The sequence below is a fragment of the Plectropomus leopardus genome, chromosome 15 (assembly GCF_008729295.1).
Source record: "Plectropomus leopardus isolate mb chromosome 15, YSFRI_Pleo_2.0, whole genome shotgun sequence".
NCBI lineage: Eukaryota > Metazoa > Chordata > Actinopteri > Perciformes > Serranidae > Plectropomus > Plectropomus leopardus.
The window spans coordinates 12821798-12837346 of NC_056477.1; the positions used below are offsets into that span (position 1 = coordinate 12821798).

Consider the following 15549-nt stretch of genomic DNA (forward strand, 5'->3'; position numbering starts at 1 on the left):
AAAGAGGAACCATTGCTTTTCCAGAAATAGACTGTAGTCTGACTCAGGTCAGCTGTTGTGATGTATCAGTGATAACTAAATCATGCACTCATTGTTATTCATACTCCAGCTGAGTTGGGTTTAAACAGTGGGCCAACAAGTTTTTGTGAATGTAAAACTACAATATATATGATGACAGAAGTATGGTTTCTTTCTGCTGACATTCAAAAAAGGCTAATCACCGTACCGATTTTTTTTTAAATAAAAGGAACACAAGTCTGGTCAAGTAAATCCCTAAATCATAGGCACAGAAAAAAAGTGTGATTTGAAGGTGGCTTAATTTCTGTCTGTGCCTCACTGTTTCTTCTAACCAGCTGCCATGTTTAGATTTAAAGTTATACATTTTACTACAGTGACACATCCACAACTTGCATTTGCATTTGCGTCAAAACTGTCAAGTTGCCTTTTGAGAACATTATTACTAACAGTATAAAGCCGAGCAGTAGCTTTAACTAATAATACCACATTGAAGAGGAAGTTGGTTGACCACGCATCATTGTAACACACCCAGCAGTTTAACTTCCTGCTTGTGTGTGTCTGTGTCTGTGTGTGTGTGTGTGTTTGTGGTTTTAACAGAGTGACAGAGAGAGAGAGAGAGAGTAGGTTGTAGGTGGAGTGAGTGGGAAACGTTTGAAACCATCACAAAAAAGTGACCAAAGTTGAAGCTACCGGCAGCAAGGAACAGGGTCATGGAGCCACAACAGATCAGAGAGGGATACTTGGTGAAAAAGGTAAGAATAACAAGAAAATACTATTTACTTCCTCACATTACACTTGTAGTGCTGGAGTGTGGTTGTTTTTTTACAAGCACTTCAGACAAAATAATAGAAGTAAAAACTTCGGCAATGTTATGATCGGTTCTGTATCAGTAGGCGTTTGGCTTTGTGACAACACACTTTGTACCTTTTGGCACGCAATATGTAAGCAAAACAAGAGTGCAAATTGACATGTACATTAAAAAAAAATAACTTCAAAGTAATTATATTGGGATAAAAAGTGTGTGTCAAAGAATACATACAGAATAGAGGACTAACAAGAGGTTTGACTGGTTCTGTTAACTTCTTGAACCAAATGGTAATGAGTACTAATGTGGCAAGACACGCAGTCACATTTAGTGGAAGTTTAAGGTTAGATGCATCTGTCAGAAACAGTGGCGAGAGAAAATGAACATTTCGAAAAAAAAGTCTGGAATTGACAAACAGCGCTGGTTAAGAGGAGTATTGTTCAAAGTCACTCAAAGGTTGCTGCACAGTACACAACTACACACTTCTTTTCAACAGTTGCAACAAAAACTCAAGTTCCTACTTTTGTCCAGAAGCCAGAGTAAAGCATGCAATGTGTTTTATCAGCTGTGTTTCACCATTTATCCCAAATACAAAACATATTTACTTATGGAGAAAAACATAAGAATGCCACGACCTGAAATTAACAGTGTCTCTTTGCAATATATCCTGTGAATATCCTCAAAAACACAACAAAACTAACTGAAACTGCTTTGATGACACATAAACATTTAGTCTGCACAAAATAATTGCAGTACATAAGTCATTTACCACGTGATAAATGGAATTTGTAAAAAAAAAAAAAAAAAAACCCAAAGCGTGGATAGAATGTGTTCGTTTCACACATCATTCTGTACTTCAACCCACGCTCATGTTTTTTCAGATCAGGCGAGGAGTGTGATTTTTTCTAAAGTTTCTTCACACCTAACACACCAAGGAACACAAACTTTACAAACATCATATTAATAATTTCACATTTGATGTTATCCATCAGACATGAATATATTATTCTGTATTTTCTTTTCATTCTATCCTGTATTGTGAAACACTTAATAAACTCTGGTTCGATGTGCAAAACAGTCTTAATCGATCATCTTTTTCTTGTTTGATGATTATTAAGACATTATAACCTGTGTCTTATCATATGAATAATGTGAAGACACTGAAGGCACCACACATAGCCACATTGGTGCACAATGGTCATGCCAAGAGATGGCGAAGGCATTATCAGGGTCCTTCTCTTTCTCACGGACAGATGGGTAGAACAGAAAATATGCAAACAGTCGGTTAATGGTGTGTCTGTGTGTCCTGACATAACATCCTGTCAATGAAAATGCAATCAGAGGCAAAAAGTGGGTCAAATAAAAAACCTTTATCTACAATCAGAAGTTAAGATTTTTGTACAATAAAAGACGGACAAACACAAAATACCTCTTCAGTTGTGTATTTCAAGTCTATAGATTAAAAAACAAACAAAACAAAAGTATTGTCATGAGCTCAGTATTTGATTTAATCCCACATACACCATCCTGCTGCTATAAACCATCAACTGTATTTAGAAAGATGGATGACATGACAACTCCTCAGGGATGCCAAAACATCTCGATTTGCCCCCTGATGGCTGGTTGCAGTAAAGGTCATACATCCCACCCCTCGAAGTTAGCGCATCATGTGCCAAACTAAAAACTCAAAGTACACATCAAAATCATTTTTCCCAAAGATGGTTTCCGTCAAGGTAGTTCTTATCACACTGATGTGAGTTCAAGTTTTAGATTTTCTGATCAGTTTGTATATTCAATGTTTTGGCGATTTTTTTAAGTTGGTTTGACATCATCATATGTGCCAATGTGCCAACAGCCGACCTACATGTTCGCATTCACTGACGCTGCTCATGAATGTCTGCACGGATATGTTGGCGGGAGTTTGACTAGAGATCACTACTGATCATATTCAGACATCACCAGCACAAGATGGCAGCAGCCAAAATATTTAGAGACATTAAAAATCAATAGTGGTTTGACTCTTGCAATGAAATTTGTTAAGAGTAAGAAAAGTCCTGTGTTGACTCCTGTGGGAGTGGATATGTTTATATACAATTCAGTGACATACACATATAAATTTAGAGTGTCAGTACTAAAACTATACAAACTGTATTAAAGAAAGTACAGTCTGCAGTCCAAATGGCTGTTTTCTGCTCACACACTGCAGGACATGAAGGACACAATGGAGAACTACAGCTGCTCAGAGGGCAAAGGCTGATATTCCGACTCTATGTTGTTACATGTGTTTGTTGTTTTATTTATCCCTGCATGGTTGAGTCTGAGGAGTACGCCCACAGCTTTCTTGCAATGCTTGCAGGCATGTGTTTCACAGCAGATATATTTTGGGATGACTTTGTTTCTTACATAACTTATGTAACTTTAAATGTAATAATTTCTCCAAAGCATGCCCTGCTGGGAAAAAGTCGCACTGCTTAAACAGCTTGCTTCTCTTCCCTGAGGAAGTGAAGTAAACGGAGGATAATGCAGGCTTAACGGAGCATGAGAGTTTGTAAAATGGAACACATATATAAGATATATAAACACAAACTAAAATTTTTCAAGAAAGGGCTCGGCAAAGCAGGTAATTTCTTTTCCTTGTACCCATTAACAGAACTCCTAACTATAGATTCATTTCTGCATTTTCATGGGTTAGCACAGTGCATTATGAAATAAGACCAGCCTTCTTTCGTTTCTTATGCCTGTTGGATAACCTTTCACTTCATGTTATAAAACCCTGTCTTTGAAATGAAACACAAAGCAAATGCACATTTACAAAAGGGAAATTCCTGTCAAACTAAATATTCATTTGGTATTTTTAATGTTACACAATCAGGCCAAAAAGTTCCAGTGTTAAAACAGGTACATCTGAAATATTCAAACACATTTTCTGTAACAACTAGATCCTTGATCCAATACTTTAACTCAAGGCCGCCTGTTGTCAACTCTCATTGATCCTCAGGGCACAGTGCTAAACTCCTGGAAGGCAGTGTGGGTAGTGCTGTCAGAAGATGGGGTGGAATTCTATAAGAAGAAAACCGATCAGTCTCCGAAAGGAATGATCCCACTAAAGGGAGCCAAGCTCATCAATCCTTGCCAGGATTTTGGCAAGAGGACAGTAAGTAAATGTCAAAGATAGCTGATGAAAAATCTGAACTATATCACTGAAGGCTTAGATACGCAAATTACATTTCTGAATAATTTCAGACAGCTAATTAAGTATTTTCTTCTAAATGAGTTGCTGTATATGTTATATCTGAAGCAACATCTAAAGAGAGAACAGAAAATGTAACAGCGTGACTGACTAATAATGTTCCATTTAGCTGGTTTTCAAGATTACAACAGACAAGAAGCAGGATCACTTTTTCCAAGCCTCGCACGTGGAGGAGAGAGAGATTTGGGTCAAGGACATCAAGAGAGCCATCACCTGCCTAGACGGGGGAAGAAAGTTTGCCAGGAAGTCCACAAGACGCTCCATTCGGCTGCCTGAGACAGTCAACCTGGCGTATGTGGTAGAAATAAATTGAAAAGGACAATACACTGATGAAAAAACATTTCTAAGAATTGACCTAACTAGGTTAGTTGTGTCCCTCTTAGTTGCTGTTGTCGAGCTGTCAAGCTTTCCGTTCTTGCACTGCATATATTAATAATGGCAGATCAGTCAAAATTTTTGAAACAATGGGCACTTTGGTTTGAACAGAGGCAGACAAAAGCAGGCATAACCTGGTTTGGATTTGTTTATTCTAAAAAATCATACACAGACAAAAGACTGAAGTTAGATGCTGGTAGTGTTTCAAAAGGTATGTTTCACTTATAAAGTTTTAGATAAGGATATGCTTCTTGGCCTTGGACTGTTGTCAGCGTTACTAAACCAGTTAGCTGGACTTTGTGTTATTGTGCAGAGTCTTTGTTTGCCACTGTTTGCAGTGAATCCTTACGCACATGTGGAGAAGCAAGTTGCATTTCCATCTAACAGTTTTTGTGTATATTTTCAATTTGCGCTAAAAAAATAAAAAATCTTCATATATTCATATATTGCACACGGTAGTGGAAAATTTGATGTATCAATAAAAGGTAAATGCGACAAAATGCAGCAAAAACACACTCAACAAATAATGCCACCTGTGTGTATAATTAGGGCCACCTACTGCTTATCTCTATGAACCAACGTCCAATATTGATTCGATTTTCTGAAAGTTTCGTTAGAATTTTGCTTTATTTGGATGGGCACGCAACTATTGTGAGGTGTAACAGGATTGTCATGCCTCTGTGTACTTCTCAAGCTACGGTTAGACAATTACAACTGAGGGCAGGGATTTAGTGAAAAGACTTAGCTTATAGAATGATAGTATGGCAAGACATGTTGACGCTGTCTTCATTTTGTTTTCTTAGTGAACTGTATGCCCAGATGAAAGACCAAGATGACGGAGTAAAAGAGTTAAAACTGGAGCAGGAGAATCGAGTCTTCAACCACTGCTTCACCGGTACTGTTCTTTTTATAAGAGTTTTTATTCAAGTTACAGACGTTTTCTTTTTTCTTTACATTTTAATGTTGCTGCCTCGTTTTTGCGCCTCCCTTATTTTTGCACAGGTGCAACAGTGGTCGAGTGGTTGATCTCAGTGGGGAAAGCCAGAAATAGGCCTGAGGCCCTCATGTTAGCAACAGGGCTCCTGAATGAGGGTTTTATCCAGCCTGCAGGTGACATGTCGAAAGAAGGAGCTGAGAGTGCAGAGCAAACAGCCTTCTTAGATCATACAGTTGCACTTTATTACTTTGTAAGTTTGAAAAAAAAAGCCAATTGAACATTCAATAAGGTTGGGGATGATGAAGCATGATTTATGTGTGTCTGTATTGTGTGTGTATGTGGCTGTGCCTTGTTGCAGGCAGACAGTGGGTTTTTCTGTGAAGGCTACTCCAGTGATGAAGATGTGCTTGTGAAGGAAGAGTTCAGAGGAAACATCATAAAACAAGGCTGTTTACTGAAACAGGTGGATCAGAAAACAAGCACAAGTTTCACAGTGTTTTTGTTTCACTGCATGCTTTTACACTGATAATATAAACAGTGTTGATGACATTAGTTTATCTTGATCAGAGGACAAATTCAGTGTTGGCTAATTATAATACATCACACTTCTGCTTTTGCACACATGATAACGGATGCATACAGGATAAATATAACGTGTGGCTGAAAGTGGGAAAATTTTTAGTTATTGCAATCATGCTCAGCAAATCAAATAAACAGGTGTGTGTTATTTTATCACAGGGACATAAGAGAAAAAACTGGAAGGTACGAAAGTTCATTCTGAGAGATGACCCTGCTTATATGCATTATTATGATCCCACAAAGGTAAATATACAGTCTCGTACACGCTGAAAAAATATCAAGAACATGAGTTTTTTTTTTTTACTCATACAATCTTTTTCATGTCTACTTTCTGCCTTCTTTCATCTCTTTTCATTGTGTCAGGGTGATGACCCTCTGGGCTCGATCCATCTGCGTGGGTCTGTGGTTACAGCTGTGGAATTTGTGCCTGACGGTGAGTGGGACCACAGTGGCAGGATAAACATGCCCTGTTGCTTCACTACTGTGACCAGGAAATATAATTGCTGTTTAGTAGTTTCTCATCCATCCCTTTTTACGCTCATATATTCCATTTCAGCCAAAAAATATGACATTGATGGCAACCTCTTTGAGATCATCACCTCAGATGAGATTCACTACTTCTTCCAAGCTGCTACAGCTGAAGAAAGAAAGGACTGGATCAAAGCGATACAGGCAGTGTCAAAAAGTGGAAAATAACAGGAGCAGTGGGGCTGCCACAGTTGAACCTATTGATTGTAAGATACCACATTTTAAATGTTATTCATTATATTTAGCAGTGTGTCAACAGAGTATTACTGAAATATGATATGTCATTCTAGAGCAAACGTCAATCAACAGAGAAAAAGGCTTATATTACACAGTACATTTCTGCCGACAACAAATACATTACATCTGTACATTATTTTGTAACACATACACTGAAATTTACATTTCCCAGCAACACTGTGGTGAAGGTGTGGCTAAATTTAGGCACAAAAACCAGTTGGCTATGGTTAAGAAAAGGTTGTGTTTGGCTGAAATAATCTACAATTCATGGCATAAAAGGAGCTGAAAAAGCAAGAATGCGGTGATGGAAAATACCAAGGTTTGGAGCTACAAACACTGCTGGTAAATGCAGTGATGTGTTAAAGCTATGCTCAATAAAAATTATTCCGTGACGCAAACGACACTCGCAAGTGCTACAATGTGCTGCTAAAACTACAAAGGTTCTATGATTTCAAAAAACAGGGGTGGTGTTGTTTGTTGGTTTCAAAACTTGGTCTGCAACTTGAAAAGTGTCTCACCTATGAGACACATCATCCAACGTCCCCTCTGCCTCCTGGTAACAAAGTCATCTCATAAATATATATATATATATATATATATATATATATATATATATATATATATATATATATATATATATATATATATATATATATATATATAAAAATAAAAGTCACTCTTCAAACACTGATATGATACATATGAAATGTAAAATGTAAAGTTTCCTTCTGGTGAATGGGCTCACACTATCAAACTAATAAACTAATGTTATAATGTTTTTTTAGTGTATGTATTTCTTTAAAGTTGAATTTAAGAAAAAATAAGGTTATAAAGTACATTCTCCAGTATAACTTTTTAAATACCTTATAACATTTTTTGTGTGCAAGTGATATCACAATTTTACGATAAATGTCAATAATTATAATAGTTAAATTAAATTGCTTGCACTTGAAATTCCAGCTCAGTAACAACAAGATTAAAAAACAGGTAATGTCAAGGTAATATCATAGTATTTATACAGTTAATAACCTTTTAATGTTTTGGTAATAATATTGAGAGTACTTTAGTATTGTATAATAGGGCAATAAAATAAGAGTAATACTGGGAAGACCATATTGATAAAAAAACAATAACAAATTAAAAAATGTATCAGTAAGAAACTTGGTAAAAACAGGTTACAATAGTTAATCTGTTAACAATAATCTTGGTATTTAAGGCTAAAGGTCCAGCAAAAATGGGTTAATATCATGTGATGTAAAATCATATTAGAGATGGAGTGGGTAATGTGGTTCATTGTAATAATAATAATAAAAGTACTACAAATAATAATACCAACACTAATTTGTTAATTTGTTTCCCCATTGTCATCTTGACATATGCATTACTGAAATATTTTTGTGGCTGCCACAATTTCCACATTGTGTAATTATGACGTTGTTGCACAAGTACTTCCCAGCTGTACTCAAGCAATTACCCCATATTATATGAGAGCAAGCGTTATATTGTTTTCATGGCCCTAAGATGGTTCATTCTAGAAATTTTGCAGCTGTTACATCATTTACCTTCCAAAACTCAAAAGCTGAAATACTCTGAATATAAAAGGTTTCACAACAGTAAAGAGTGCTAACAAGAAAATATGTGCTCTGTGTTTTTGGTTCGAGCCTTACTATTCTGCCCACTGTGGTTTATCTGATTTCCTCCTTGTTCTCTGTTTTTCAATAGTTTGAGATAGTTTGAGCTATCATACAGGCACACTCAGTTCCTGAGTGTGAACTAAGTCTGAATCATATGCCGCTGTCACACTTCAGTGCCACTATAAGCCACTTTAAGTGTGGCTTATAGGTCTGCCCTGCATCTGTGAGAGAATTTATCAGTGGCAAAAATGACTGCCTTGAGTTGTATTATGACTACATGGAAAAAAACAGCCTTCAGTTAAGAAGCTACTTAGAGTGATGACAATTGAAAAGAAGATGATTAAAGGATGAAGTCAAGTTTGTGACAACTTGGTGCTTATTTTTGTAATCTTGACCCCTTTTGCATGTCAATTCTTTCACTGGTATTAATATGATACTATGATATTATTATTAAAACATGTGTGTGCAGATTTTAAATAAACCCGCAGGACAGCCAAACATAAGAGAAAACAATGCCAAGTGGTGCAGTCTTTTCCTAAATTATCACAGTTTACAGATAAACCCTTTTGTTCAACTTTCACTTGGTGTACTTGCTGTAGTTGTATTGCTGTAGTCGTAGTTGTTTTCCAGTGGAATAGCCAAAGTTATTATATTAAAATAAACCCCTTAAAGGGAGGCTATCATCTTGTTTAGGGACATTTTGTTGCCTTCTAGCTACTTGCTGTTTTCCTTCAACAAGGCATAATGAATCACTTTGGCAACATTGTCCATTTTCTGTGGTGATTCACCCACTCATTGCTCAGACAGCAGTTTTATTTTCTCTCTGCTCACTCTTGAGCAGCCCAGGCGTCACATGTAACACTGTGAGCTCGAAGGCAGAAGAAAGGAATGTAAATCTCAAGTAGCAATATATATACTAAACTTATGATTGATTGTAAAATGTAAAATGACTAACTGATTGAATTATAATTATTGTTTGATTGAACTATAACAATTGCATCTGAGTGTTTAAACATATTTAACTAATGTCTCTGGTCTGCGTCTTTATAATCTTTTTTAATGTTTTGTACTGTTAAAACGGTAAGCATATCATAGTTTGGGTACATTTCTTTTTTCAGTTTTTATTATTACTTATAAAAAAGACCAAAATGAAGATCAGTCAAATAATGTGACAATGATAAAAAAATTATTCTTTTTTTTTTTTTTTTTTTTTTTTAGAAATCATACGTGCCTGCATACGTGTTTCACTGTTTTAACACAGGGGGGCACTGTATATCAATCTAACCTTCCTGTGAGTCATTGCAAAGTGGGATCCTTCCATTTAATTATTATCACTCACTTTACTTTTCCTCGAAAAGATGGTGAAAAGTTGATCCACACGCTGTGGTCAGTCACCCACATTTAGCATCAGGGCTTGGTGTACATGTTCTCCTCCTGATTAACGAGAATAATTTCATGTTTCTATGAATTCTATTTGAAAGATGGTGTAATGACACTGTGGCAGATACAGAAAGTACAATCAGACCATTATAGAAATTATTATCAGAATACTAAAGTTACAGGACTGTAAATTACAGGACATTTAAATGGCCAAATTATTGTTCTATTACATTTGGGGGAAATGTAATATAACAGTCATCAGACCTGGTTAATGCATGTGTCTCTGTAAAAGCTGTGTTAATACACACTGTTGCAATACATGTGCTAAGCACAGTAATTGACTTTTAATTTGTTGCTGTGCTTTCCACAGAAAAACAGTGAGTCAGATCCAGTAAAGAGTTGAGCACGGATTGGAAAAACAACAACAAAAACCAATGTTAAATAGTGTAACCCCTGTTCAAAACCATGTGGGATGGGAACAGGTGTGTGGGCAACTGGGAAAATAATTAAATAATTCAGTAGAGACGTCATCAGAGAATGGTCACCAGCAGCGGTGGTAGCAGATCAAAGCAGAAGACACAGGAGCTGTTTCAATGCTGTGTAAAACACTGATCCTGGAAATGTAAAAAGCATCCCACATATGCTACACCAACATCCTGTGAGCACAGATGAAAGAGACAGAACTTCTCTTCTGATGTACAGACGCCAAAGATCAACAACAGATACTGAAACAAATAAAAAAAGTGATTGTATCTCTTTTATGTAAAGAAGAACACAGTGCTCTTAATTTTTTATCAGATATGGGCTTCGCGCCTATTGCAGTTGAAGTTGATGAAACTTAAATGAAGATACAAGACAGCTGGATCCATCTGAAGTACAAATGTACTGAATAAAGTGTGTGTTTGTTTGTGTGTGTCTTTAACAAATTGATATAATGGATTTCTAAAGCCCCTGTTTCTAGAAAGTATGAAAAGATAGAGGAAGACAGACCAGAGTCTGTGAAAATTGTAGAAATAAACGGACAGACACAGATAGGAAAACAATCTTTTCTCACATCATGCTCGCATCTCTCCCTCTCTCTTCCCCTATCTCTTTCGCTTTCCTTTTTGACATTATTGTAATTCAACTGTTATTTACTGTCTCTTTACCACTCTTCCTGAGGTTTCTTCCATTTCTTCCCCCCGTTTCAGGGGTTCTTTTTGGGGAGGTTTTCCTAAAGCAGTGTGAGGGTCTAAGGGCAGAGGGATGTCGTATGCTGTAAAGCCCTCTGAGGCAAGCCATGGTTCGTGATAATGGGCTTTATAAATAAATTGACTCGACTTGACTTGATTTATGTGGATCCATTCAAAATAGCTTTTATCTCTCTCTTTTGGCACTCCAAACATTATGCCAATACTACACATCTAAAAATTAGAGAGGAACAAATTTAAATGTATAGTTGGAAAAAACTAGCTTGAGATTTTCACAAATATTTACCAAAGTTGGCCATGTTGCTTACTCCCATGTTTGTGTTGTTACCATTTTTAATTTTAATGTAGCTGACTTCATAACACAAATGTCGTTGACATGCTTCTCTGTTTTCGCTTCCAGCCATCTACACAAGTCTAAAATGGCAATTTGTCTCGATGCAGTATTGACTTATGTATCCTGAGCTTTGCTAAGCAGTCAGGCAGCATTTATTGTATAACTCTCGATAATCTTTCTGTACCATATTAATTTAGTCTTTTGACAGCAGAAGCAGTGAGATGTGCAGAAGACAACACTTCTTCAGAAACGTCAAATAAGTGACCACACAGTCGAAGTCTCACCCTGCTGACACAAAGCACAATTGCCAGTCTTTTTTTCCCCCAAAACTGTCCATCCATAAAGCCACAGAACTTATTGGAAGAGGAACTGCACAGTTTTGATATTTTCCAACTGCCATTAAACTAAACTGGTCGAAACAGACCACTTTTCAAATTTCAAAGTAACATAGAAAATACTCTGAGAGGTCTTGTGTGGATGGACCCGTTTGGTAAATGAGCAGCATTTTCAAGTACATCTGCATTCACATGGAGACGGCATCAGTAGCACCAAGCAGCTTCTGACTCATTCCTGGGTTTGGCCAAACTGTTATTTGAGAGCCCTTTTCTGACCAGCATGAAAGTTTTCCTCACCTTCGACTGGCGACTCCCCTAGAAGAATCTTTTATACGACTCTGCTCTCAAATAACATGGTTTTTCAGATTAGATCTGTGCCCTGCTGTCAGATTGCAGTTCAGCTTCTGCCCAAGAGGAGTAGTTCAAACCTCCTCAGACTAAAAGTCACATCTTCCAAACACAGATACAGAATATTACTGAAAGATGGACCTGTCACCTATTAACAAGGCATACTAATGTTTGTCATAACTTCACAGGCTCTTAAATTTGGTGAACGCAGTATGTCCTGAAGATGACATGTTTTGGTTGTTCCTGTAAATATATGTTTAGGTAACTTCATGATTTAGATACGTTCCATTGTGTAGGGGGGATATACTGGCAGAAATGGAAGATGATAGAATATAATAAATGTTTTCTTTAGTGTATCATCACCTGAAAAAACGTCACCTTAAAATGAGCCACAAACCAAACACCAGATAGAGCTGTTTGTGTTTTTGCGTTTTTTAATGTTTTCACGTCAGCCACTTTACATAGAAATCCCTTTGCAAAGAGAGCGTCTGAAAAACATCTATCTATCTATAAAAAAATATTTATCTATTTATTTATGGGAGAAACTTTTTTATTTTGCCTGTCAGTTGGTTTTGGAAGACATAAAACGTCTGCGGGTAATCTGGCTCCCAGGATATATTTCCTAAACATCTGGATTTTAAGTTGTTTAGGGGAAAAAGGTAAGCAGAGATTAGCAGGTGCTGGGCTAATGGCCTAGCATGCCAAAAAGCATTAGAGAAGCATTGATTTGTAATGTGAAACTAATTTATTTGGCATTTTGCAGTTTGAATCACTAGGTCCATTTGTTTTGGAGAGGAAAAGACCTCTGCGGATAATTCAGCTCTTAGTAATAACCTACTGAACATCTGGATCTCAAGTTAACGATTAACAAAGGTGAGCACACACAAGCAGCATCTCCAAAATTTCTAATAGCATTTGAGAAGCACTGATTTGCAATGTGAAACTGCTTTATTCAGTGTTTAAGCCACCTGTTGTGCAGAGAAGGAGACCTGTGTGGATGATTAGACTCCCAGTAAAAACTTCATGAACAAAGAAAACTGATGATTTTATACATATAAAAAATATTACATTTTTGTTCTATTTCCACAGGACAGAGTCTTTCTATCTTTTCTTCTGCACATCACAATATGAGTATGACATGTAATGTATATGATGAGACACTACCTTTTCTTTTGTGAAATATAACCCACAAAAGAAAGTCATTTGCTTAATAAAAGAGGTGAAATTCGGCAGAGATAGAGGCTGTGCTGAATAGTGTTCACTGAATGGTTTGATGAGTATGAAAAGGATGGGAACAATATGCTGAGGACGTCATATATTGAACATTTATGGGAGGATACAGTATTTGCAGGCTTTATGGTCCTTCTGCTAAACTGGCCTGCATTCAGATAGAGCAGCAGAAAAGCTTGTTTATGGTGTAGGTTTGGCATTGTGACCAAGCTTTTTCAGTTTAGACACAAATGGGGAGAGACAAAGTAGGCCAGTTGCAAAATCAGAGGGGAAAGAAAGAGCATCTGGAGTATTTTGTTTTTTACAGTAACTGGGTCCACTGAGTAGGTTATTCTTTACACAAGTCACGGCTCCGTTTTCTTTTATGACATAAGCAAACATAATTGCATGAAATCTATGTATACTATGCCTTCATTTATATAACAACATGCTGTTGTCACAAACTGCTCATGCGTTTCTCTATGGGCCACCCAAATTCATACATATCCGAAACATTTTGAAACGCTGCAATCGCATGACAAATGTACTGATGGGTGGAAATATGGAAGCAGTATGAAAAATGAAAGTCTGTGTAAAAAAAAAAATGAATAAGATGGAGGCTGAGGTGTTACCACAGCAGGGTTCACAACCAAGTGGCAAATAATGGAGAAGAAAGGTGGGCCTAAATCAGGTAGCTTGCAATCAGAGTGTATGATCAGCAGATGTGTGAGGAGCTGCAGGTGTGTGAGGAGTTCAGCTTGAAAACAGAATGTAATTATATGTTATTTCCTTCCAACATGACTCATACGAAGAACAATGACTTGTGATAGATTTGCCAGCCCTATGGTTAAGTTTATGTAACTAAAACTACTTGGTTAAAGCTAGGGAAAGACAGACAGTAGTTATTATTGCAAGAGGTTGCTTGTCAAAAACATTTTTTCTGAACAGTGCAGTCTCCCTCTGCAGTAATCCACTTTGAGCTGTCATGTTTCATTGTACGACAAACAAGGAGGTGGACAAAAGGTCAGAAGATGTTTGAAATAATTCACACAATTTGTCATTCCGAAGGTCACAGGAGGTATTTCAGTCTGGAGTATTTACTTTCCGCACAGGATGAAATCAACCCATGTCAGATCAGTTTATTCAACAGAACACGAAACTATGTGGTGGAAATGTTTGTATTTCTTCCATACAATCTTCAAATCTGGATATCAACAAAAAATTCCAAATGAAAGCAGAGATCATTGACTAAGTTTATCCATACAGTAGTGTATATATATATATATATATATATATATATATATATATATTTAGAGTTAGAAAATTAAATGACATGTTTTGTATTTGAACAGGATGGCATCTTCACTAATGTCTAGATTCAAAGGCAGATAGATAACCTATTAAAATGTACCACTAGCGTGCATGCGTGTGTATGGCAGCATGTTTTTCTTGTTGTAATAATTCAAGTTACATGGATATTTAAACTACTTATGGCAGCACTCTGGTGCTGTGTTCAGTAACACAAGAAAACATGGCAGGGATTTTCTCCTTATTTTCTTTCTGTCCCTTGGGTAAAAGAGAAGCTATTTCCCAAAGCCGGAAAACGAGAACACTTAATTTTCTTTTACTCTCCTCTCCATGGCATTGGTTCATTGGAGGCTCATTGGATTTGTACTGCATCTGTGGAGGTCACCATAAATAACCAGGACAATTCAGCACAAGGAAAGGCAAAGCCACAAGAGAGTGAGGCAACAACTACACAATTACATGTTTTGTAACAGCACTACAACTAATTTTTATTCAGTAGTTAGTTAATCTTAAACAAACATATTCTTTTATTTTATTTACCTGATTTATTTGAATTTAGGGCTTTTTTATCTCTGTATATAGCGGGCTAAGTGAGATCACAGTGGAGAATATCAATGTCAAACTATAATAGCAAAGTAAAATAGCATCTCTTTCATAAGGATACAGGCTGTTTTTTCTTTTAATAAATGTCAGTAAATTGGTCTGTTGTTTGGTCTGATATGTATCTCCCCCTGCCCAAAGACATCCATCTCCTGTATTTTCACAGTGCCTTCATGTTTGACTATGAACCCTCTGACCCACATGAACAGTAACTGAAAGATGTGATTGGCAAAGGTCTGAAGCCTGCTGGTACTTGAGTTGCTGGGTTTGTTACTGATGGAAGGTCTTGGCGGGAAGTTGATAGGTGATGAGAACTTATACACATGGCCATCTTTGTTTACTTTTCCTCCTCCTCGTACTCTCTGATGTTACGGGGTGGAGAGACTCTGGACCCTGACAGCCTGTCATCAGTGCGCAAGCCCCATGATGAGAGCCGATTCACATTAACAACTAATGACACTGTTATATGGATGGTTTCCTGT

At 36.9% G+C, this 15549-nt stretch overlaps 1 protein-coding gene across 1 annotated transcript; it reads left to right on the top strand.

Moving 5' to 3' along the window:
• The first annotated feature begins 628 nt into the window (after positions 1-628).
• Positions 629-7127, top strand: plek (pleckstrin). Its single transcript, XM_042502722.1, has 9 exons — positions 629-770; positions 3822-3977; positions 4183-4364; positions 5252-5343; positions 5451-5635; positions 5744-5848; positions 6124-6207; positions 6328-6397; positions 6521-7127. Exons 1-9 carry the CDS (start codon positions 729-731, stop codon positions 6658-6660), a joined length of 1056 nt encoding a protein of 351 aa, XP_042358656.1. The 5' UTR covers positions 629-728; the 3' UTR covers positions 6661-7127.
• The last annotated feature ends 8422 nt before the right edge of the window (positions 7128-15549 follow it).

What these genes read in the sequence shown, in the direction of transcription:
- plek (XM_042502722.1), top strand. Translation starts at nt 729, where the DNA reads ATGGAGCCACAACAGATCAGAGAGGGATACTTGGTGAAAAAG. An exon ending in CCTGAGACAGTCAACCTGGC is followed by an intron (nt 4,365 to 5,251) that starts GTATGTGGTAGA and finishes TTGTTTTCTTAG; the next exon opens with TGAACTGTATGCCCAGATGA. An exon ending in AAGGCTGTTTACTGAAACAG is followed by an intron (nt 5,849 to 6,123) that starts GTGGATCAGAAA and finishes ATTTTATCACAG; the next exon opens with GGACATAAGAGAAAAAACTG.